The following is a 25,731-nucleotide window of genomic DNA, read 5'->3' as shown; positions in this document are numbered from 1 at the left end:
TAATTAAATACAGACGAACATTTTAACCTAGTATTGGGTCCTCTTCCAGTGTATTTGAATATGATGACAGCAGTCCATAGTCGTCAGATCATTGTTAAACTATATCAATATTTGAAATCTTCTTATAAATCCTCTATATCAATATTTGAAGACGTCTGTTGTATTTTGCCGAATAAAAACCGTACATGTTAGAAATATTTCGCTAAAATAATCGAGTAAAAAGAAAGTTAATATATTAGGTGTTGGAATTAATTCGTAGCGTTTTTTTAATGAAAGAATGTTATTTATTTCACATGAGCATTAAAAAATACATTAATGAAAGTACTTCCCATCACTTTCTACTACTTTTGACCATCTTTCGGGCAGTGAATGAATACCGCGTCGGAAGAACTGTTCATCTTTAGATGAAATCCAGGAATCGAACCATTTTGTACAATCTTCGTAAGATGTGAACTTCTGCTCGCACAAGCTATGAGCTAATGATCGAAACAAGTGGTAGTCGCTAGGTGCAATATCAGGAGAATACGGCGGGTGCGGTAGCACTTCCCATTTAAGTGTTTCCAGGTATGTTTTTACCGGTTTTGCAACGTGTGGGCGAGCATTGTCGTGCAGCAAGATGACTTTATCGTGTCTTTCGAAGTATTCCGACCGTTTTTGCTTCAATGCACGGCTCAAGCGCATCAGTTGCCGTCGGTAGAGATCTCCAGTAACGGTTTCATGCGGTTTTAGCAGTTCGTAGTATATGACACCCTTCTGATCCCACCAAATACAGAGCAGGAGCTTTGAGCCATGGATATTGGGCTTTGCCACTGATGTTGATGGTTCGCCGGGCTTAACCCATGACTTTCTGCGCTTTGGATTGTCATAATGGATCCACTTTTCGTCACCGGTAACAATCCGATGCAAAAAACCTCTTCTTTTCTGCCGTTGAAGCAGCAGTTCGCACGTGAGAAAACGTCTCTCAATATCCCTTGGTTTCAATTCATATGGGACCCAATGTCCTTCCTTCTGGATCATGCCCAAACTTTTAAGACGTTTTCCTATTGTTGAGAAGTCAACTTCCAATGACGTAGATAATTCTTTAAGTGTTTGACATGAGTTTTCATTGAGCAGTGCCTGCAAATCGTTATCTTCAAATTTTTTCGGCTGACCAGGTCGCTCCTTGTCATCCAAGTCGAAATCACCAGCTTTAAAACGTGCAAACCACTTCCTACACGTTTGCTCAGCATGTTCACTATACACATCCACTAAAATACGATGAGCTTCAGCTGCACTTTTGTTCATATTAAAGTAATGAAGCAAAACTCCCCGCAAAAACACTTTATCTGGCACAAATTTTGACATATTCAATGAATTATACAGTATTGTTATTTATGATTTCAAGAAAGGTTATGTACGGCAAATGACGTCCTATGATAGATGTTTACAATGTATACAGAACTATAGGTAACAACGAAATAGTGTACTGCTTGTGCCATCTCTTGTAAAACGCTACGAATTAATTCCAACACCTAATAATTAAATTGAAAGTTATTATAAGTCAAATTCGATAAAAATCTTACATGGATTAACGATGGTCTATTACAAATATGTGACTACAGAGAGATGTCATAACTAAAAAAGAAGAATACCAAGAGAGAATGTCTCCACTGCTCTAACAGAAATATTAAAATAAATCTCCAAGTGACCGCTCAATTATTGTTGAGCACTAAGCACGAGAGAGAGCGTGCCACTCTTGCTCGACGTTACCAACACTCGAAAGTCGATATTCTTTTGCAATTAGGATCAGATCAAAAATTTCTCATATAAGTACTTTCTCTAACGAAATCGACTGCTATGCAATAGGTGGGTGATTCACATGAGCAAAGAGAGTCAGAGAACGGGAGAGATAGAGGAAATAATAATCATACAAAATTAAGTGTAACAAATAATAATAATTTAAGAATTACGCAATATAAGACGTCGGTCATAACATACGTGTAATACCAAACACGACAACAGTGACGCATTCGATGTCGAGCATTTTATGTGCAAAAGAATAATTTCAGAATCAGTGGAATATGAGCTTCTAGAGAAGTGAATAATTAATTCTCACACAAACGCATAGCTTTCGCACAAAAAGTGCGTTGAATCAAGACTCTCACTCTCAAGATTATTTCTCGATTTAGATTCCGAATGTGAGCGAGAAGTTATCATGCGACAATTGATCGTTTTGTTCTGAACATATAAAGAAAGAAGGAGAAAAAAAATCTTTATTATTAACATTATTTGATTATTTATAAATATAATATGGATGATCTTTATATATATATATATATATATATATATATACTTGTATATATAAATACACATACATTTATATATATTTATATATATATATTTATATATATATATACATATATATACACACACACACACACAAATAAAAAAGGGTGATAACAAAATTGTGTTATAATATGATTATGTTACAATAATAGTAATATGAATAAAGTTACAAATAAAATGCAAATATAATTGATTTCATTCCTTTATGGTTTAAAATCCTAACAAAGATGTGAAAAAAATGTTATATACAAAGAGATTTTTTATACCATCTTTTAATGCCGCCGCAAATATTGCATGTTGTTTTTAAACGATCTTGTTTAAACAAAAATTTATAGGTATATAAAGTCTTTTGATTTAAAATCTAAATAATCACTTTTATACCATGCATATTTAAATAAATTGCTAAATCTTGACAAATTGAAAATGTATTAATGACTGTAATTTTAAAATAGAATCTCTTGAATGAAGTTTAATTTCTAAATCTAAAAGCATGAGTAAATATTCAAAAAATATTTCATAAAATTCTTTTATAATCAAAAATCGAGAATGGCAGAAATGATTAATTCGACGTCAATTCGATAAATAATTTTTTCACTGGGTAGACAATCTTTTATCTATCCACACGTATCTTTATAAAATTAGTTTGATTGTGACCCTAACTTCAGAATGTGACAGTGTAGACTTCGAAAGACCTGACGCCAAAATTGCTTCGTCACATACGGGCGTGAGATCGGATATTGCAATACTTTGTATTGCAATATAGTTTTATGTTGATGCCTAGTACTCATATTTCTGTTAGTTGTATCATTTTCTCGTCTACAAGAATGTATGATACAGATAATATGTATAGAGGCATTAATTCTCTGAAAATAATATTTTGTAGAAAATGTCTTTATCATGGTTAAATTTGTATTTTAAAGTATTTTAAGTATTAAGTAGTAAAAGTATATAAAAGTAGTAAAGTATAGTAAAATAATGAAGTATATTGAAGTAGTGAAGTATAATAAATACATAAATAAAGTTTATATAGAATTAAATAAAATTTATCATGTAAATAAAAATTAAAAATTATTGTTGCCATTGATTTATTATTATAGAGTACTCTTAAAATCTTTTATTCAAAAAAAATATTTTCTATTTTTTATAGTTTCAACGATATTCGTTTAGAAAGAAAATAATATTTCTAAATGTGATTGTGAGAATGTAATTACACAAATTCCCTTATTTTACTTTAATCTGTACAACGTATTAGAAGCTCATCAAAATCGGAAATACTTCTGTGCATTTCCTTGTTAGAAATAAGAGGTATAATATTTATTTTTACGCGTAATATATCATTATTTATAATATGTAATAATAAGTTATATTATTACGAAATTATTATTATTTGATAATTTTTTAGTAACGAAGTAATTACGTAACGAAATTAATTACGATACGAGAGAACAACATTAATCTATAATATGCAAAAATTTATATAACGTTGATGGCTATAGTAACATATCTGATTGTGAGAGATTCTCGGTAAAGCGTTACCTCGGTAAGGCGTTCCAATTCTCTTTGCGCTATCGCAATATACAAATCTGTTCTTCCAAAACGTTATATACATAGATATTTATTATGTATATCTATATATATGTATACACACATATTTATGTATACACGTTCGAACGCGTACGCGTGGTAATCAGGAAGTAAGTCATCCTGTTTTAAACATTTCAATGTGTCATGATGCACAAAAAATCTACTTTAATATAATGTATAATACACATATCGAATGAAATAAAAAATTTAACGAAACTTCGATATATAGAATATATACACACAGATTCAATGATTTTAACTATATTATTTTACTTAATCAATCAATTTAAATTACAAAAATAGTTCTAAATTATTTTTATTAATCTCAGTTTCTGTAGACACGGACACATAATTACAATAATTTACTAATTACATATAAATTTTTTTGTTATCAATTTTACTATAAGAGCTTGTAAAATTTCTGTTCAAAATATATATATTATTTATTTAATTTAATTATATATTTTTAATATGTCATACGCATGTTAAAGGACTTACTTCCGTTACACGTAGATGCATCGATATCTCTCGTGCACGAAAATTCGTCAGTGAGCGAATGCACCAAATAGAAAGTTTTATTATTCATGAAAATGCTCACAGCTATCATGATGAGCTATTTTGCAAGACATATACATATATGTATAATACATACATAAAACTAGGATTATGAGAACTTTTGATCAGTTATTCTATTAGAATAATAGTCAACTTCCATCAGCTTTTCTTAAAAATATCAAATATAATGTATAAGGAGAAATTTTGAAATATACTATATACAAATATTTACATATAAAATGTCAGAATATAAATTACTCTGAGCAGATGCTATTGAACATTGTTAACTAATTTGTGACGTAATGCACATGTTGCAACAATATTTCTACATTCACTGGTGCAATCGCTCTACGAACGTTTCACGAGTCTGCCGGTACAATCACGCGCGAAAGCGCGATTGTAGAAAAAAGTTTGATATCTGCGAAATAAATTATTCAAAAAAGCGCAAATATTCTCGAACGAGATCCTTCTCGGCTTTTCGATGTCGTTGCACGAATCACGGGAATTTTCCGGGTCGGATAAACGATCGCCGAAACTGATTTTATATACAATACTGGCTGATTCGCAAGTTCCACGGCTCGAAATCCCGAAATCTTTTTATACCGCTTAGATTTATTCCGTCGCTCGTAAGATTTTCCGATTATGCTAGCACGTAATAATTTATTCATGCGGCTTTTCGTACCGTCGAGACATAGCAATCGCCTATAAGGACTAAGGAATTAGAAATGTCATATCAATTGCGTGATCAATATTTGTGAGAAATATAGATAAGTAAGGTTGTTGTTATTCATTATCGCAAACAATTTTAAATTATTAAATATTAAATTGATGCTATTGATTATTATTTCTAATGAAACAGAGAATATTCCAAAGGAAATTATATTTTTCATCTTTTCAATGACTTATCCCAGCATAAATGTAACTACATAACATAGATGTAAATGTATATTATATATACTTATGTTATACAGTACATTAGTTATATTTGCTGGGATTAATTTGCTTGTTATTTCAAATATGAAACATCAATGAGTAATTACTTTAAAATTCTTTATTCCTTGTGAAATATTTTGTTCAAATATTGTAAATACGTTTTATATCTATAATATGCAATTAAATTTGTTCACAATATAATAAATTTTTTCATTAATTAAATTAATAATTAGAAAAAGAATCAATATGTTTAAATATCATTGTATCTCTTAAACATTATTCGTATTTGGAATATTGCATCATTTAAATAGAAAATTGAATATCAAATGTCTATTATCTTCTTTCATATATTTTGAACAGAATATCTTTAACTCTTCCGAACAACAAATTTAAAAAAATTGATTTTCAATACTTCTATCTTATTTATCAATTATTTACAAGATTTTGTTATTAGAAGAAATTTTAATTTATACATATTTAGTACTAAATGTGGTTATCCAATTTTACATATACAATTTTTAAATTAATCAAAAATTTTATAAATCTTAAATTAAATCTTATAGTTCTTAAATAAAATTATATTTAACATGAAATACAAATTATTACAGATTATTATAATATTCTTTCTTGTTGAGAAAGTATACTATTGTATTATTACACGTAGTATACACATACAATATAATCTATTTGCACGATAATAATAACGACAATCATTACGCGAATTGGTGTACCTTATAAGTACGTCCATTTTTGTGAAAGTATGAAAAGTATGATAAAAAGAATGATAGAAAATTATAATAGAAAGATTTTTATTTGATCGGTATATCGCGGTACTCTGTCTCAGCGGCAACTCAATATGAGAAGCATCTATCTAGATTTATATCCTATTCTCTAGACTTTTATGAAATTGTGAATCATGCATTGTGATATTACTATATAGCATATCTTGTATATTGTTATTGCTACGTTACAACTACTATACGTAATGCCACACGACTTTCCATTTTTACTTCGACATTTCTATATTTATCTTCATCTCTTCATATGAAAGATATTGTAATAAAATATCACAAAGTCAAATTTGTCGGATTCTTTTCTGCCAGATGAAAAAAATTTCAAACTACGATGCTTAGCTTTCAAATTTTTTCACTTTAAGACTTAGTTTTTGAAAGATAAGATATATTTATTATATCGTTCTATTCGAAAAATTTTAATTTTTAATTAAATAAATTTGAATTATTCACACATAATATTGTTTAATTTATATTTGGGATAAGGATAGGAATACCTAAAATAAAATATCGGATTTGTCAAATCTATTTGAAAAGCAACTATATGTCTTCTTTACTAATTGATTCTCATTATTCTATATATGAAAATAAGGTAAATATTAAGGTACTAAAGTATTAAAGTACTTAAGTATTAAGGTACTAAAAAAGCTAATAATTACGAGATGTTTTATATTTTATGTCAAAATGTGCCAAAACAAGTATAACATAAAGTATACAATATCTCGTAAGCTATTGATTTTTCAATATCTCTACCTAAAAACTTTTATATACAGAATAATTAGAAGAATTACATTATGTAAAAAAACCATATAATTTCATAAAAGTTGATCTTAAAACATTATTTTTATAAACCTTGAAAATTGTTAAATTAATTTTACCATTATTATTATTTATCCACTTTTAAATTATATAACTTTTGTCTAAAAACACTTTTGTATGTCGAGTTTGATTTTGACATATTCCTGTATTTTACTTTAAATGTCTCACTCAGTATACTGCAGTATAGTTTTAAATTAAAAAGGAATACATTAATTAAAACATTAATTACCATAATTATCACAATATGATCATTATGTTAGTAATATTATCTATCTATATAATTATTAAATTGTATTATTTAATCAGATTGATTTTTAATTGAAATATCTTTTTCATAATCTGTTTAAGATTATGAAGATTGACAGTATAAAAACACTTTTAACTAATTAAATCCAATAATCTAAAACGTATCACACCTTGTACATTTCGATTCGATATGCAATTATGCACGTCATTCTGCAAGGAACGAATTGCAGAGTTCAGGTCAAACTTCCCCGACGTGGCCCCCCGTCGAGTATGAGAAACAGGACCGAATATCTGATAAAGTATTCAATTGCACCTCCGCCCAGCAGAGATTATTACGGTCTGAAGATTTTTGAAGACGAGGTACTAATGAATTTAAAGTCATCCTTTCTCAAATAATCTTTTCACACTTCTTAGGTAATTCTGTATTTATGGAAAATTTCTCACGGGCCTCATAAATCACCGATCGTATATCGTGTCAAGCTTAATAAATTTGATCAAGAAAAATCTTTGCAGAACGAAATACGTCACGGATTTGGTAAATTTTTTCGAAATGAATTCTTAATTTTATCAAATTTATTTCAAAATTGCTTCCTTATTTTATTTACTTATTTATTCACATTTCTATATTTTTTGTATTATGAGATTACACACACACACACACACACACACACACACACACACGAGATTGTATAATATTAGGTGTTGGAATTAATTCGTAGCGTTTTACAAGTGATGGAAAGTACTTTCATTAATGTATTTTTTAATGCTCATGTGAAATAAATAACATTCTTTCATTAAAAACGCTACGAATTAATTCCAACACCTAATATATATAAAATTCCAATTAATACTTTTATTTTTCTATAATAATTAATTATTATGGAAAACTGAAAACAACTTATCAATTTTTAATATTACAGGTAAATATTTATTAAAACATGTGAAAAATATTGCTGAAGGAAATAGAAATCTTTTAACTTTACCAAATTCAGTAATCGGAAAAATATCAAAATATTTAAAGTTCACAGATATACTTAAATTATCTTCATTATCACATATTGCTTATGAGGTAAAAAAAATTGACAAGGTTAATGATAATATCATTTTCTATTCTTTGTATTCTTTTTCATTTAACAATATAAAGATAAAATAAAAAATTTGCTATTCATTGTTTAGTTATTTTTATAAAGCGGAATATTAAATAAAATAAATAATAAGCCATAAAAAAGAAATGAAAATATATTATTTATAATAATTCTATATTATTTATAATAGATTAATTGTATTTTTACCAGGTATTCAATACTGATTTAGTTTGGCAGATACTTTATACGAGAGATAAAAAAGCTAATATTAATTTAAAAGGAAAAGAAAAGATTATAATCTATGGTTGGAAGCAATTGTATAAAGATAATGAAATGCAGGCATCAATTAAAGATCAAACGGTACGAAATAATAATTAAAAATAATTAACAAAAATATAATCTGTGTTTGATAAAAATATGCAATAAATATATTTTTCAGAATCATCAAATTTCGTCATTGACTATGAATCATGCAAAAACCAATAAATTATTAATGAAACCTATCAGCGATGCACCAAAATCTACCTCGAACAAAACATCAACGACAAAGAAATCCTCAAACTCTTCGGTGATGGCTCTCGTAACAATCCCACTTTCCATATCTGATACTCGATTTCGCACGTATACAAATAAAAATGAAAAGCCATTTCTGCAAAAGAAAGACATAAAAAATACTAGTTCTAAATTCAACATGAATGAGAAGAATGTCAAAAAAGATCTTATTACGTCAAAAATGACAATAAAGCAAGAAATTAGAAGTGTCTCTAAACATAACAAAATACCTGATAAACAAATAAATCAAACAACAAAATCAAACAATGAAAAATGCTCAAATAAAATCAACAACATCAACACGAAACCAATGACATCAACACAAAAAAGTAAATTAAAATGTAAAACACAAACTGCTTCTAAAACATCCGTTTCAAAAAATATTGTAGGAAATTTAAAATCATCTCCAGTTTCAATACAAAATTTGCATAACAAAACTCAATCACAAGCAAAGAGTAAACCTAAGAAGAAAGTAACTGCGATAAAATCTGAAACATTTAACACTTATGAAGAGTTATCCAAGAATCCTTTTATAGTCAAACATGACAAAGTCGAGCTGGATGATCTAATTGAAGCAAATTTGAAAAAAATTCAAAGTCCGCGAAGCATATTTGATTATGATTTCAGTTGTATAGAACAGTCGAATAGAACAAAGGACATTTTAGGTATTAGAAATGAAATTCAGAATATTGATAAATCGAAACAATTAAAACTTATCAAAAATAGTGTTGACACAAATAATTTTTCTCACAAAATAATTTGGGATGAAATTTCGCAGAAGCTTTCGAAGAAATCTAAAATATTTAACGAAGCATCTAATGAGTCTTTTGATAAAAAATTTTTATCAAGAGAAGGCAATAAACCTATTTCACTTTCTGAAAAGTATATAAAAGCCCGGGAAGAACTTCGAAAATCTTTAGAATGGAATCGAAGTGATCCAGTATCTTCTCAAGATCGATGGGATCCAGATATAAATTTTCAAAATAAATCCTATATATGTCCTAGAAAGGCTGTTAATAATAATGAGAAATCCCCTATTCCTAAAAGATCATTAAAAACTTCTTTTCTCTAAAGCATACTCTTCGAACGGTTCGGAGAAAGGAATAAAATTCTAAAAATATTCAAAAAGGTTAAATAAAATTTACAAATATTACCGAAGAAATTAAAAAAGATAAATAAAAGGAGTAATTAGCAAAAATTTTAGAAATTAAGAAATTTTTGCATTATATATATATATACTAAAATGATGTAAATAATTTTAGAATAAATGCTAAAAATAAATATAAATTTTGCAGACATGCATATATAGCATAATTTCTCTCTCTAAATTATTACAAAAGCATAAGACAATCACGATTATTTTCTATTTTCTATTCTCTATTCTCTATTCTCTATTCTAATAATAATTCTATATAATACTCTTTTTTTAGATAGAATCTTTACAGAATTTAGAACAAATAAAATTATTATTTTATAAAATAATGATTATATAATGTATTTTTTAATGTTTTGTAATATTTTTTAATGTTTTGTAATATTTTTAACGTAATAGTACACTTACAATACATATTAATGTATTTTTAATTGTAAAGTTAATTTTTCTACGCTTTTGTTTTAAATTTCCAAATTTTTTACTTGAAGATATAAAAATAAATATGGAGACCGGGGACAGTAGACTATAGGGATAAGTAGAAAAATCGAGGTTGCCTTATAAACAAATTGTGCGAGACACGCGTAAACGTGTCTGAACACGCAGCGGCTTGTTGCTCAGTCTATAAGATCTCTAGGCGCGTATGCATTATAAATTACGCTACAATTTTAAAAAAATCGTACATGTAAATAAATAAATATTTAAATAATATGTAATAAATAAATATTTTTATTCTTAAAGTTTTGTTCTACAATCGTATATAATTGTCTGAGATATTTGATTTCCATTTAAATAGTAAATGTAATTCTTATTTAATAAAGTTCAACAAATTTTTTTTATTTATCTTTGTTATCGTATAATGTTAATATTTTTAAAAAATGAACGGATGAGGCTAGTAGACTAATCACAATACAGGGCTATATGACGATGAACTTTTTTCTGTCCAGGATATAATCGATCTTTCAGCTACCGAGAAAAATATGTATCTTTCAGCTACCAAGAAAAATATCGATCTTTCAGCTGCCCAGGAAAATGTTGATCTTCCATATGTCAAAAAAAATGTCGATCTTTCATCTGTCAAGAAAAATGTCAACCCATCTTCGATGTCTAGCTTAATAGTCACACTTCAGGATGTAAGATCCAAAAGCGGGACCGCGTCAAGAAAAAAAAAATACTCGTAAATGTACTAGTGCAATATATACAGACTCGCCAGAAAAAGAATGCTCTCATGAAACAGAAGCTCGATAATCTAAAAAAAAAAATAGAATCAATAAAAAAGGAAAGGAAATCGAACGAAAAAGCAAGACAATAAGAAAAGGAAAAAGTAAAGTAAATCTAAGTAAAGAAAAATATTCTTTGATCGAAAAAGTTACAAGGAAGGTTCTGAATAAATTAAATTCTTCATCCTTGAATGAGACAGATGATGAAATGTGTCTCGTTTGCACAGAAAGTTACTTAAAAAGTATTCCAGGAGAAGAGTTGATACAGTGCATGAAACGCAATATGTAAGCACATTCTAAATGTATAAAAGATAATAATGTATCGTATATTTGTTATAACTGCAATTCGGATAACGATTCGGATTAAATAAATTGTTATTTATCTAATAACGAGGTACAAAGTTATACATTTTTTATTTTATAAATATGTTTGTGTTTAAAATGCATTTTTATAAAAGTTTTATAAACATGTATACGTTTAAAATATATTTTTATGAAAGCTTTGTTGATTAAAAATTAAATATACATTAACGTTCATTTTAATGATGTTAGTCAAATTACCCCATATCATTAGTCACCTTACCCCGATCCCGGGGCTAATTGAATCAGATAGAATGCATTAGAAAAATGCATTTTTTTCATATCAGTTTTCCCTTATTATTAGACAGTCAAATGTAGCAACTGATATAGAATTCATTTTTTCTCTTAATTTCTCTTGTGATGTCTCTTAATTTCGTCTATAAAAATTCGAAACTGAAAAATGAATCTACTAGCGTCGGTCTTCCTACATAAAATAAAAGGGATTATTAATATGTTATTAAAAAATGTTTAAATGCGGTAATGAAATTTATTTATCTTTATTTAGTACTTTTTAAGTTTATCATTTCTTTGCAGACATCGTAGGTAGATATAATATGTGTATATGTATAAAATAAAATAGAGCGTATTAATTTGCATTTGATGATATGTGTTTAGGTACAAGCTTTTCCTTAAAAATTATTTACATTGCATGATGTGTGTGATAACAAGGCGTCGGAATGCGCAAATTGTCGATTACATATGCTGACATTCGCTATTAGAAAAAAAAAATACTTCTACCTAAATAAAGATAAAACACATGTTCTTTACATGTTTGTAAACTTCATTTACAAAATGCATAATTTTCAGAAATTGTTAAACTAGTTTAAAATTATGTAAGGCTTGAAATTGTCTATGCGTTCGCTAGGAAAGAAGTAATATAAAGTAATGCCTATCTATGACCCGTGTTTTTATAATTAGTCATTAATTTTAGACTTAAAAGCAGTAAATTTATAACTATAAGCAATACTATAAACTTTAACCTTAAAGTATTAAAATTAACTCTTGATACATTAAAACTGTTGATTATATTTTGTAATAACACAAAATAGTAAAAAAAGATCTTTCGCGCAAAATGTGATAGAAGAGTTATACTGGTTGTACTTAACGAAATCTTATTTATGTAAAATTTTGTTTAAAAATAAATTTTGATGTATTAAAAATTATTTGTGTAAGTATATATTGAATTATGTGCTTTCTATCATTAATAATATTTCTTCTTTTCATTTCTCCTTAATATAATAAATTACACTCAACAAATGACACTTCAATTGAACTGTCAATAATGCAATTCCATTTTCAAATGCAGTTCCTTATTGTCATTTCTATTCTTAACTTTATCATTACTATGTAAATATTAATAATTTGTTAAAAATTTCAAAATATTTGAAATCCCAATTTTCAAATTTTAATTTTTCTTAATCTCTGTTAGTGTTATAGGATCAATTCCTCAATCCTTGTTTCATTTTGAAAAAATCTTTCGTAATCTTTTAATAGTTTTCAGAAACGTAAGATTCAATATACTTTTCACAATTTAAGGCGCGAATCTATGCAGTGTTTGCATCTTAGGAATTGACGTGTCCAGCGTCGAATACCGCGAAAGATTCAACAAATGTCGACTTATAATACATCAACGTTATTTACAAGATTGTTTTCATAATTGACTTCATCGCTTTCTCGGCGTTCGAAGACAATTCGATTTCGTCGAAAATATTTCTAAGAAGAAACATTGCAAAATGTTTCTTTAAAGCAATTTTCAAAATCAATCTTATCTGTTTATTCAAACTAAACTACCGCCATGGCTCGGTCTCATCGAACATTCGATCTATGTTATCTCGTAGCATTTTTTCTTGTTCTGAAAAAACAAAATGAGATAAATTCTTCATTATTAAAAATCTCGGCCCTTATTTTAAATTTTAAATCTTTTTAGTCAGAAAAACTCGAATATATAAAATAAATATGAATAATCACCTTTAGTTAAATTCGCTATAATACATTGTTTCCGGAGAAACTCTGTGCATAAAGCTCGTGACAGGCCGAAAGCATGCATGTTGCAAGTAAAAGTCCTGAAAATATCGTTAAAATAAAAATATATTAAAAATATTTAAATATAGATTAAATATTAATATTTACCCTAATTGTCCAAAGACAATGTTTGCTTGAAATTTTCTATCTTCAGCGGCGATACTTTCCTGATCTAAGGATTTCGGTCGAGGTGGTACCGGTCTTGAAGCTCGCTCACATTGTACTGCGTCAAAGAAAGCAGCTGTCCAAAATCTCATAGACGTCCATATTGGTTGAACGCGTAAATGTGTGTACAAATATTCACGGTAAGGCTCTAATCCAGGAACTTCCACTAAAATCACATGATAGAATAAATATACAATCTCAAAGACGCAGCACATTAATAAATAATAGAGATGATTCACAAATTAATAAAAAGTAATTATCTAATAATATAGAATCTAATAGTATGTATATATTTTAGAAATATATTATATTATAATTCAGTTTAAAGATTACGTATCTTAAATATTTACTTAATATAACATAATAGTGTTATAACATCATTAATTTTTAATGTTTGATATTATAATTCTTCCTTTTAAAATATTTCTATAATATTCTAAAATTATCGCAAGATTAAAAAATTATATTATTTTGTAAAAATTAGCAATTTTTACAAAATTTTAGTCTTAGTTTCTCAATACCTTCATGATAGAAAGTGAAGCACATGTTCATGAGACTTTTAGCGGGGGCAAAATCATCCGCTTCATGGCATTCAAACAGAGCGACTGCGAAATGCTGCGCCAAAGAATAAAATGAAGCTTCTGTGACACACGCACGTGCTCTTCTCGCGTTCACTACCCTGGAGAACCATATTCGCCCCGATTCTGTCTGTAAATTTATTATTGCATAAAATTATAAGTGTCAAAACAAATACATGTATCTTTCTACTGATTTTAGTACTTTTCATATTATATTTACATATATTAATATATTTACATATTTGATATATTATTGATATATTATTAATATTATTAATATTTTACATATTATTAATTAAAGAGTTATAAAATGATGGTATTAAAATGTTTTATAACATTTGATAAATACCAAAACCATCTGCCCAAAATTAGCCTTTTGTTCTTGATCGATAGTATTAGGCGCATCGAATAGTAAAGGTACAAAAGCTTTCATGAAGTCTGCGGCAGCTTCCTCCGACTGACTATCAGCTGATAAGCTCGAAGCCCAAGACTGAACAGATCCCGATGAACCTAAACAATAATAAGTTTATATTGCAATAGTTGTTACAAATGTTGTAATTTATGTTTGTTTATGGTATTATTATAAACATTCTTAATTTATAAATAGTTAAAATAATTTCTCAAATAAATATGAAATAAATATAGGAATTATAATTGGTACCTGATCTTTGCCATATTCTGCGACCATCCATGTTAGAATCCAAACTAGTGCTGGGTCCGTATCCATCTTGATCACTCGTAGAATCACTGCTGCAAGGCATGTCTAAAATAAAAAAATTATCTTGTGACAAATATATGTTTAAGTGTAATCTTTTTAACACAATTGTAATTAATGGTGTCAAGCAATGGTGCGTCACGGGCGACACCTAAACTTGCAATAAAATCTAATCTAAATGATTTATTGGACAAAAATAAACAACAAAGAGATAAAAGTTGGCTAAACTATACAACTAAAGTATCCGTCACTCTTACATAATTATATTCCGCCAGTTTCAAATTAATATTCGGCAAAACATGAAGAAAAAATCATATAGATAGATAAATCCGGAATAAAATTAAAAAGCGTCTCTATGATATATGTATACTGAAATTATATTTGAATTAAAATCCTCTTTCATATATATTAAAATCAATATAAATATAATCAATAATTATTAATTTTATGCACTAATGTAATATGAAGTTTATGCAAATAAATATTTTATGCTAGAATTACTTGCCTAGAGCTACTATTCATATCTCATCAACGAGACATAAAATTATCAATTACTTGACTTGTTAATGTTAAGAAACTTTTCAAAATAAAATGATCCAAAATACAGCGAGGCATACTCGCGATTGATTATTGTTATAATATATGATACTGAAAGTTACATATTTACATCCGCGATATTACTTAACTGTCTACACCTACACATCTTTGCGATGTATCGCTCAATGTTGCGGAAATAACTGAAGCATCCAGTAGACGATAAGTGTGTCTATTTATCGCAATTGTTACTGTACATAACGGAATATTTTCCGCCCACGTAGAACGGTTCTTCATTTGAACTATGAATGCAATCGGGGTGCAATAGGCAATTCGTGTGAAAATATGCACACATATACACAGGTAACAACATCTTCACCAAAGGGATGCAATGTCTGGCAAGAAACTACAAGTATGACGACGCGACGTGTTCGAATATACAAGTGCCGAATTGTATTTTATATATAACATGTCCAAAAAAATGAATAACAAAGCTAAAACACGCTAATATTTAATCACACCTTCTCTAATACAAAATTTATTCTAAGTTTACTTTCATAAAGAATACGTATATAACAAATGTCGTATAAAACAATATGTCTTTTCATTCAATGATTTTTTATTTAAACTTTATAATTTACATAATTAAATACACAATTAAATTTTGTATATATTATTGTACTGTAGTTTAATTTCAAAGAAATATAAAGATGCAATAATTTAGGTTGTGTTAATCATAGGCTTCTTTTTGGATACGTTATATATGTATAAATCAATTTATCTTTCATTTTTAAAATATTGTTTTTATTATTATTAAGATGCATGAATTTAAGATGCATTTATTTACATTCTCAATATTCATTATTTATCATAAAAAGAATCATATGATATATAAATAAACTCGGAATAAAATTAGAAAGTATGTATATAACATACACTAAAATTATATTCGAATTAAAATAATATTTTTTACAAAAAATGCTACGAAATTGGATGAAAAGAGATTTCTGTTTTTTATTTATACATTGCATAATTTAAATAACACAAAAAAACTAAAACAAATTAGATCTTCTAATCTATTTAAATATCTTGATGTATCATGAAACGTTTAATTATGAAAATCGATATCTCCAGGTCAAACCATATAAGGTTTCATTGCAATCGATCCATGAATATTCGAACACTAGGTTACGCGAACATATCGATTGCACTAATATTCGCTAATCACATCTAGCTGAGGAAGAGGGGTCAGAAATTCGGACATGTGATAAGATTATAATAGCTTTGAAATATCGAGACTTTGTTTAGATAATATATAATCTGAATGTTGATAATTAATTTTACACGAGTTATATGTGTACATTAATACTTGAACAAAAATATTAAATTGTAATTGAATATAACGTTGTTAATATTTTAAATTGTTATTGAAGATGTAATAATTTTTTATGAAATTTTCAAAAAATATTTTATGTATTATTACAAAACTGTATTATTTGCGTTGATCTTTTCTATTCTTAAAAATATGGATGTAATTTTTATTTTGATGAAAATTATATAGAATAACTGATCCTATTAACATATCTGTTAGCCAATTTGCTTATTACTGAATTAATTATTAAATATTGTAGCTTTAATTTTATCTGCTTGCAATCAATATCGGTTTTTTAACTTTTTTTTCTTATAATATTTCTTTAATCTAAAAAATGTTAATACTTTATAATGTTTTTTTGACAAAAATAGAAAATATATTTTTGTCTCTATTAGTGAGTCCTCTAAGCGGCGATGGCCCTATTAATGTGTCCCCAATTTGTGTGTCTATCCACATTTAACTCATTTTAAATATAGTTACTAAAAGGTAATAAATTTATTGTTTATGTTAATATTTCATAAATCATTATTTCAATTATATTTATTTTATAGTATACTCTTAACACAACGTTCTCAACTCCAATACAAGGCACATTAATAAGGACAAGCTTAAAATCTTACAGTACGGTATTACTGAATTCATATAAATTCCTCATATCTTTAGAAAAATATTTAAAATACTTTAATACTCAAAAAAATAAAATATTATCCTCGGAGTATCGTATGCATTAATAATTTAACTTAACAAAAAAAAATATTTTTTCTTATTTATTTGTTGCTAGTTTTCTTTTTGACTTATCGAAATACAAAAGCACACTAATAAGGATAGGCACAGTAATTGGGGCAATTACCCTAATTCTTACTAATATGAAAATTATATTCATATTTTTAAGAGTGTAATTTTTCTTATATATCAAAAACTTACAAATACTGTACAATACCATTATTTTTTAACAGAATATGTATTAAGTAATATATACCAATTGATATTTCACGTATTTAAGTATGTAAAAATCTTGATATTTTAAGCTGAAGCATCCCTACGTGTAATACACTGAGGGGACACGCGGGTGAAATCACAGGGGCAGTCCACATTGACTGACTGTTACATTTACCTAAACGGAAAACAACCGTCTGATAGCGGGTCGGCGCCCTCGCTTCGTGAAAGAAAGAAGAACACAGTATATTATTTCCAGTCGAGTCTCGGTAACTGCATGATCACAACAACCGCGAGCGAAAGAAAGATAGCAATCGTCGTCGAAGACGAAGAGAGTTATTGACTTCGACTTGGTCGACGTCTGTCGCGGATAATTGGAGGTGAGAGCTAATCACCTGCTTTGTAATTCAATTTCTCGTAAGGATCGGGCCCGGTTGCTTTGATGTCCTGCTCCTGAATGGGCTCTATACTTTCCTGGCTGTCGCGATCAGGACTGATATCGTCCTGTTCAATACGGTTCTCCTGTTTCTTACTTGAGATTGATCTGGAGGATGCTATCTCTTCGTAAGTCATCCCAGGCGGATATTTTCGTGTTCTGGAAAGATTGGCGCTTCCCTGTCGTTCCAATTTGTGTCGCGCTATTGCCTCATAATCTTCGTAGGATAATCCCGCGCCAAATCTACGAATGAAATATTGCATGTCGCATCGTATAAATATTCATGAGTAGAGAACATTACAATATTATCCTTTTCTAACAAATGTAAATCCGTGCTATAATGCATACGACATGTTAATAGCTTAAGAGTTGCACATACAATTAAAATTTACATTATAAAAAAAGTATATGATTTTATGTATGTATGTCGTGTATAGACTAGCAAGTACCTAATATTAATTCGGTAAATTATATAGCAGATGAAATTTAAGCTGTATAATAACAAATATGAAGAAAATGTAATTTAAAATGTAGTATTACTTTAAATCTTTTTTATATTTTAGACATAATTTTTCTAAATATTATTTATAAAAGATACAAAAAATATATTTATAATAATGGGTTAGAACAAATAAGTGCGTATATATGTAAAAATTATTTACGCACATTTTAATAGTATAGAAATTGATTTCAACTTTACAAATAAAGAATTGTTAGTTTAGATTGACAACTGAAAGACAATTGAAAAGATTGAACTTATCTTGTTGAATAACACTGTCAAGTTTACAGTTTACAGTTTCTATGCTCTTAACGTATATGACCTAATTGTTATAAGGCATTTAGGATAACAAAACATTTATTTACCTCGGAAGCCTGAGTTTCCGCCGTCCTAATTGTTCTTCTGACTTGATAGGCTGCAGTGCAGGTGCTTGCGGCGATGATGATGGCGTAGAAGGGGTTGTAGTCAGTTCGCTTTCTTCTAAGCTACTGCTAAGAGCAGATCCTATTCTGTTCCCTAGGCCCTGAAGATATTCCCCGCTTCCTCCTAGAGCGGTTCGCACAGATCTAAGAGCACCTCTGGTGCGTCCAATTAATGACGCCCTTCCATTGGATGGCAAAGCTGTTGTAACATCCACCATATCCTGGAATAAGTACATAATACATAAATCGCAATTAACCCTATATTTTCAAGAGTCATAATTTAGTAGCGCTGTCGGCATCTCTTGTACCTAAACAATAAATTATTTGTACAATTTTTTATAATGAATAAATTAATACCTGATAATAATAATACTTAAAATTTTAAAAGATATAAATGCAAAAAAGTTTAAAAATTATAATGTTGCATTCAATATAAATAATTACATGCAACAGATGAAGATTGCTATGCTGTGCATATTTGAAAACACAAATATTTATCATATGTTTGCAAATTTAATTAAAGCAACGAGTGTTTAATGCCGCAAATAGAATAAGATAATATCATAGAATTGATTACTAAATTAATGTATAGCTTTTAAAGATTCAATTTTTGCTTTTTTGATAGTTTATGTGCAAAATATGAATAGTACTCCTGCTCTTATAAAAGTGAAAAATTAAAAAATATAATATAAAAATTAGTTTAATATATAAAGTTAGATATTTTTTAATGAATTTTCCTAATTTATATAATATTTACAAAGTAATTTGTGCACTTTTAAATCATAAATAAATAAAAAGTAATCAAATTTTTAAATTTTAAAATGAATAAGATCTTCCGTAAACTAAAAATAAAAATTAATAAAAATAAAATAATAAAAATAAAAGTTATGCTACTATAGACTTTTTCAAAATATATAAATAATATCAATATTTTCATTTCTTATTAATAACAATAAATTTCGAGCGTAACGATAACAAGAAAAAATTTTAATAATTAGGTCTTATTCGAAAGACCTTGTTTGAATGCCGATCATGAAAGGGTTTCTAATTCGCTGAAATAGTTTGCACCGGATTTCTATTACACATTCCAACGTTTCAGCAAAGTAATTTGCGAAACTCGCGATCTATCTCGTCGGTTAGTTGTAGGCTCAATATAGTCCTTGCGAATAAGGCTGAAAGTAATCTCAGATAAGAAACATAAGTTTCATTTCCGATGTATATAGGCCACTACCGACCACCTACTCATCTATGTATACGTGTACGCTATGCATAAAATGATAACGGTGAATTGTAGTAAAAAGGGAGTTGAAAAAAGATATGTCGACTGGAAATGATAAAATTTCGAGGTCACTTAAATTGTTTGAACTTGTACTATTTTATTCAAAATAAAATAAAATAAAAAATATTCAAAGACATTACAAAAACAAATTAAGTATGCAAAAAGAATAAATAATAATTTGCATTGCGTACAATTTATTATCACAAATAGCTGATTAATGATGTGAAATCTTGTGTATTGTCATACAAAAAAACTTTATGTTATTAATTTCTTGTTCTTTACATACATAAATACATTACTAATTGCTTTACAAATATTTTTATGCCAACTCTGTTATTATAAAAAATTAAAATGTCGTTTTGATATAATTATATATAATTCATAAACTTCTATTAACTCGTAAATTTCCATAGAAAATCGCCTACTAGAGCGTGTTTAGAAATAATAAATGAATAAGAATATATACCTTGGCGAAAATAAAAATTGTAGCGTAAATCTAACATAAGGAAAGAATAAACCAAACTTCTAGAAAGCGAAAATTGAAACGAAACATAAAAGAGGTTTTTACGTTTCTTTTATGTTTCGTTGTTCCAATTTTCGCCTCCTAAAAGCTTCATTTACGGTTCTGTTACTCTTCCCGTATATTTGACTTATGCTCCAATTTTTATTTTTACCAGAGTAAAAGTTTATCAATTAATTTATTAGCAACGCATACACACACACACACACACACACACAAACATACACACACAATCACAATAAATCTAAATGTGTTTTGCTCATTCATCCAATTACACATTACATTAATTACATGCGACCTTTTGCATTCATGCTTTACACTTATACTAAAAAGAAAAACGCGCGACATATCATAGGAAAGGGCATTCCATTTATATCGTGCTCTACTTTTTTGCTGACAAAGAATCTTTAAAACGATTTATTTATTCCGAGAGCTTCCGGAAAACAGTATCGTGAATATATAAATATACACTTTATTTTAAACTTATAACAGAATAACTTATATTCTCGATGTTGCCATAAAATACATCTTTCTTCAATGTTTGTCGATAAATAAAGAAATGATACAAAACAACTTAAATTAATAAAATTAAATCATGAAAATTGATTACTGGATAGTTACTCATCTATTATTGACTGAATATGTTAGACTGAACAGGCTTATATAATCTTACGTTGTGGTAACCGCAAATGATATAAAATCAACGGATATCCTTTATGGCTATTCTTAACCACTGCATACAAATTTTTGGTAAAATCCAGTTTGTTATATTCTAACTTGCGTTTGTAAGAATTTTACCGCTATATAATTACATAATTTCAACATTATACATATAACAATAAATAATAATTATTCAAAGTAACAATGCTCTTAAAAAGTAGCTCTCAAAACATACAAGTTTCGCTTAATAAAAATTTAATTTACATTTTAACTACACAATTGATATAGTTAAATAATTTTGGCAAATAAAAAAATTTAGTATAAATAGATGTAAAGATCTTTAATTTACTCATTATTGTTAAAATTTTTTACAAAATTTTCTGGTTAATTTTAAAACATTATTAATATTTAATATTTTATTAATATAACAATTAATAAGAAAATTTATAAAATATAACATTTAATATAGAAATAGTTGTAGTAAAGAATGCGCAATAAATAATCATCAATATTTATCATACAAAACCGCAAATAAAACTCTTTTCATAGTGTCTAAAGATAGATCATTGATTGCGTCCACATGTCTATAGCAAGTTCGACGCCGCGAGAATTTCCGATTAATGGGCGATGCGAGGCCAAAACATATATAATATCCATTAGGAATTCTGTATCAACATATCTCAATATTCGAAATATAGTTATATAAACGTCTTAATCTTGAAAGGAAATCATAAATCAATATTTGAAAAATTCAACATTTTAATAAAAAAATCATTAACGCGAAGTAAATGTATTTCAAAAAACTATAATGTAAGATATTTCAAAATTTATTTAAAATTAATTGTAAATCAAATATTTTCTTTCTCTTTCTTAGAGCATATTTATTCTTTTTAAGAATAAATATCTCCAGAAATAAAATAATAAAATAAGCAATAGAAAATAAAGGAAAATTTAAAGATTTAGAACTAGAAAATAATTTTATTAGTTTACATCCTTACATTTATTAAGACGTATGCACGAAGAATAATATACTGGCAATGATACATCGAAATATATTCTTGATAGTATTAGAATGAGACTAGATGCATATTAATACATACTAAGAGATATAAAATTTTTATCAGTAACATAAAGTTATATGTGTGATAAAATACTACGAGGAACAATGATCGGCACATAAACAGCGGCAAGCAAATATCAATGAAAAATTATTATAACAAAGAGATCATGCGGGAGTGAACGATATCGAACGGCATGTGGATGACAGTATTTTACAATGGAACATAACTGCAATGCAGCGTTATCTATATTATGCAGTTCTGCGCTATGCGGGACATGCGGACATTCTTAAATATTAAAATCATAAAAGAAAAAGTAACAGAAAAAGGAAAAAGAAGTTCCTCGCGCATTTGTAAATACAACAACAAAAATACGATAAACACAAGTGCAACAAAGTACGATATGTGTCACTCGGCAGTATAGCGAAACGAATGCGTCGGGTCAATGTAGCTAAACATAACTGCAAACGGATGACGATTTCGTCGAAGCTCAGCAAACAGTAAATTATTAAAGTAAAATGTGATCTAATATATTCCATATGCAAAAAATTAATATCGCAAAAATATTAAACGAAAAACGCAAGTAACGCTTAATACGTTGCGATAGTAAATTTGCATGTCAAATTAGCTACATGATTATATTCGTCAAAACGCAAGTTAAAATTTGCATTGATTTGAAATATTTTAAATTCCATTAATTCGTACACACATTAACTTTCTTAGGCTCTTAAAAAATATTTTCTAACATTTTACATGTTAATTTTGCATGTTAATTTGCTTGTATTATACTATACAAGTATATAGATGTTGTGAAATTTGTATGGTATGTTACAAAAGAGGACATTTATACAAATATAATTTGCATTTATCCCTTTTCAAAAAATTATTACGTTAACACTCAGCAAGTTACTATCACATTGATAGTAACTTGCTAGAAAATTATCATACATCGGTATTAAAGATTTACAAATGCTTAAATATTTATTAATTGTTTACTAATTATAATAACAAACAATTTAATCACAATTTCGACTCATCACCATATACTGTTATAGTGTTTTAACTTACAGCAATTAATTGCATGCTGGAAAAATTAAAAAATTAGGAAACACAAACTAAAAGCAATGTGACAGAAATGTTCTTGTTAAATAGACTTTCATGTGTTGTTTACTCTGTTAACAATTTAAAGTATACGCGATTTGCACATTAAATATATATCAAATATATCGTAAAATAAGAATCGTCAATGTTATCGAATTAATTGTTATATCAATTATAAAAGAATTGTTAATAAAATTGTTTAATTATTGTAAAGATATTAGTTATTCAATAAAAAAAATTAGATGTATATAAAATAACTCATTCATATAAGGTAATAAATAACAGTTACGTAAGCTAAATTTCTATCTAAAATTCATACTTAAAAAATATCTTATTATTACGTCAATCATTTCTATACAATAAAATCATGCAAAGATCGGAAGCTATATATTTGAAATATATTTACTTATTTGAAAAAATGTTAAAAATAAAACCTTAAGTAATCGAATATTCAGTATAAAGAAATTATGATAATTACAGTTCAAAAATTTATAAATATTTTTAAATTAAAAGTAAATAATATATTAAATAATATAGTAAATAATATTAATTAAAAAATTAAAAGTAATAATATATTAAATGAAGAACACTAAAAATAGATAATTTGCAAATAATACAATGAGCACAGCTGTCAAAACAAACGACGACGCTATCGTTCTATAAATTACATTTTATTGATCAAAATAAAAAGTATTCCATGGTAGATTCTAAACTTATAGATATCTATTTAAAAAATTATTATAAAGAATATAAATGGATAAAAAAATAAAATAAGTCGATACATATCTTAGAGTTTATTACGAGATAATAATTTGAGTTTTGATATATTTTTCCAATTAAATACCGTGGAGGAATGAAGTTCGGGATCACAGACAATCACTGTCACCTTCGTCGAATGTTTGTACAAACACGTGCAACACTGCTCTTGACATACTACTATGGACTTGCACTATCGCGAGCTTTGCAGCTACCTCGGGGCCCATTGGCACGTAACGTTGCAGTACCCCTCCAGACGTATGATCGAATTAATAAAGGCGCATGCGTTTATCGCGATCAATACAACGTCTCGATTTACCGGCACATTCATTAATTTCAGTCGCAAAGAAATCCGCCACCGTACACCTACTGGCAGTCGATACAATGCCAGCTAACAATAAATTATTAAATAAAAATATTTCAATATATTATATATTTAGTTGGATAAAAAAATGTAAATTAATAAGATATCTATACTTTAATCAAAGATTTTTATTGTGAATAAAATAATAAATAAACTTTTTCTTATTTAACTAGAAAAAATTGTAACGCCGAATATGCAAAATAATTAAGCAATACGAATTTGATTTAGAATGATTTTTTAATTATGATACACTCAATCATGCTAATTGTAAGTGATGAGGCAAAATAACTTATATTCAGTAAATATGATTTAGTAAATATTAATAAAAATGTTTCTCATCAAAATCCATATTATAAATAAATTCGTGACGTTATGAACATCCTTTATTCGATATTTAGCGCTATTTAGTAGATACAAATTTATTAAATCATATACGTCTTTGATCCATCACTTATAATTAGTGGCATAATTGAGTCTTTTTTGTATCATGATTCACATGCTAAAATCAAGATTTTTTTATTTATACTTACATAATTTGAAATAATAAATCAATAAAACACAATAGTTATGCAAACAGAGTTTCAAATTAGACAAAAATTCCAATTATATACACAAATATAACAAAAGTGTACAATTAATTCTTTTTACAAGAATTGCTGTGCTCAAGTTATATCTTTTTATTGCAAGAAAAGTT

The 25,731-nt window shown here is 27.5% G+C and overlaps 2 protein-coding genes across 4 annotated transcripts; one reads left to right on the top strand and one right to left on the bottom strand.

Annotated features, from left to right (window-relative positions):
- The first annotated feature begins 1,271 nt into the window (after nucleotides 1-1,271).
- Nucleotides 1,272-12,780, top strand: LOC105144066 (uncharacterized). Its single transcript, XM_011052733.2, is given in 6 exon segments — nucleotides 1,272-7,512; nucleotides 7,515-7,613; nucleotides 7,668-7,788; nucleotides 8,174-8,322; nucleotides 8,549-8,698; nucleotides 8,778-12,780. Coding segments are annotated over 6 exon segments (1,773 nt in total). The 5' UTR covers nucleotides 1,272-7,443; the 3' UTR covers nucleotides 9,963-12,780.
- LOC105144065 (uncharacterized protein KIAA0513) lies at nucleotides 12,102-24,930 on the bottom strand. Of its 3 annotated transcripts, XM_087404837.1 has the most exons (10): nucleotides 24,762-24,929; nucleotides 19,243-19,520; nucleotides 18,338-18,621; nucleotides 18,121-18,162; nucleotides 15,047-15,148; nucleotides 14,735-14,895; nucleotides 14,329-14,515; nucleotides 13,751-13,973; nucleotides 13,589-13,683; nucleotides 12,102-13,472 (listed from the first exon to the last, which is right to left on the bottom strand). In XM_087404837.1, exons 2-10 carry the CDS (start codon nucleotides 19,515-19,517, stop codon nucleotides 13,408-13,410), a joined length of 1,434 nt encoding a protein of 477 aa, XP_087260963.1. In that variant the 5' UTR covers nucleotides 19,518-19,520; nucleotides 24,762-24,929; the 3' UTR covers nucleotides 12,102-13,407. The 3 variants fall into 3 exon arrangements, with proteins under 3 accessions (XP_087260963.1, XP_087260964.1, XP_087260965.1); XM_087404838.1 differs by lacking the exon at nucleotides 18,121-18,162 and having other exon boundaries at nucleotides 24,762-24,930; XM_087404839.1 differs by lacking the exon at nucleotides 18,121-18,162 and having other exon boundaries at nucleotides 18,476-18,621.
- Between the last annotated feature and the right edge of the window lie 801 nt (nucleotides 24,931-25,731).

The sequence above is a fragment of the Acromyrmex echinatior genome, chromosome 3 (assembly GCF_024713525.1).
Source record: "Acromyrmex echinatior isolate Ae372 chromosome 3, ASM2471352v2, whole genome shotgun sequence".
NCBI classification, from domain to species: domain Eukaryota; kingdom Metazoa; phylum Arthropoda; class Insecta; order Hymenoptera; family Formicidae; genus Acromyrmex; species Acromyrmex echinatior.
This window is presented reverse-complemented; position numbering and strand designations above follow the sequence as displayed.

Coding starts and splice junctions, on each gene's coding strand:
- LOC105144065 (XM_087404837.1), bottom strand. CDS start 19,517: ATGGTGGATGTTACAACAGCTTTGCCATCCAATGGAAGGGCGTCATTA. Junction 15,149..18,120: donor GACGGTTGTTTTCCGTTTAG/GTAAATGTAACA, acceptor TTTTTATTTTAG/ACATGCCTTGCAGCAGTGAT. Junction 13,684..13,750: donor ATTGTCTTTGGACAATTAGG/GTAAATATTAAT, acceptor CGATATTTTCAG/GACTTTTACTTGCAACATGC.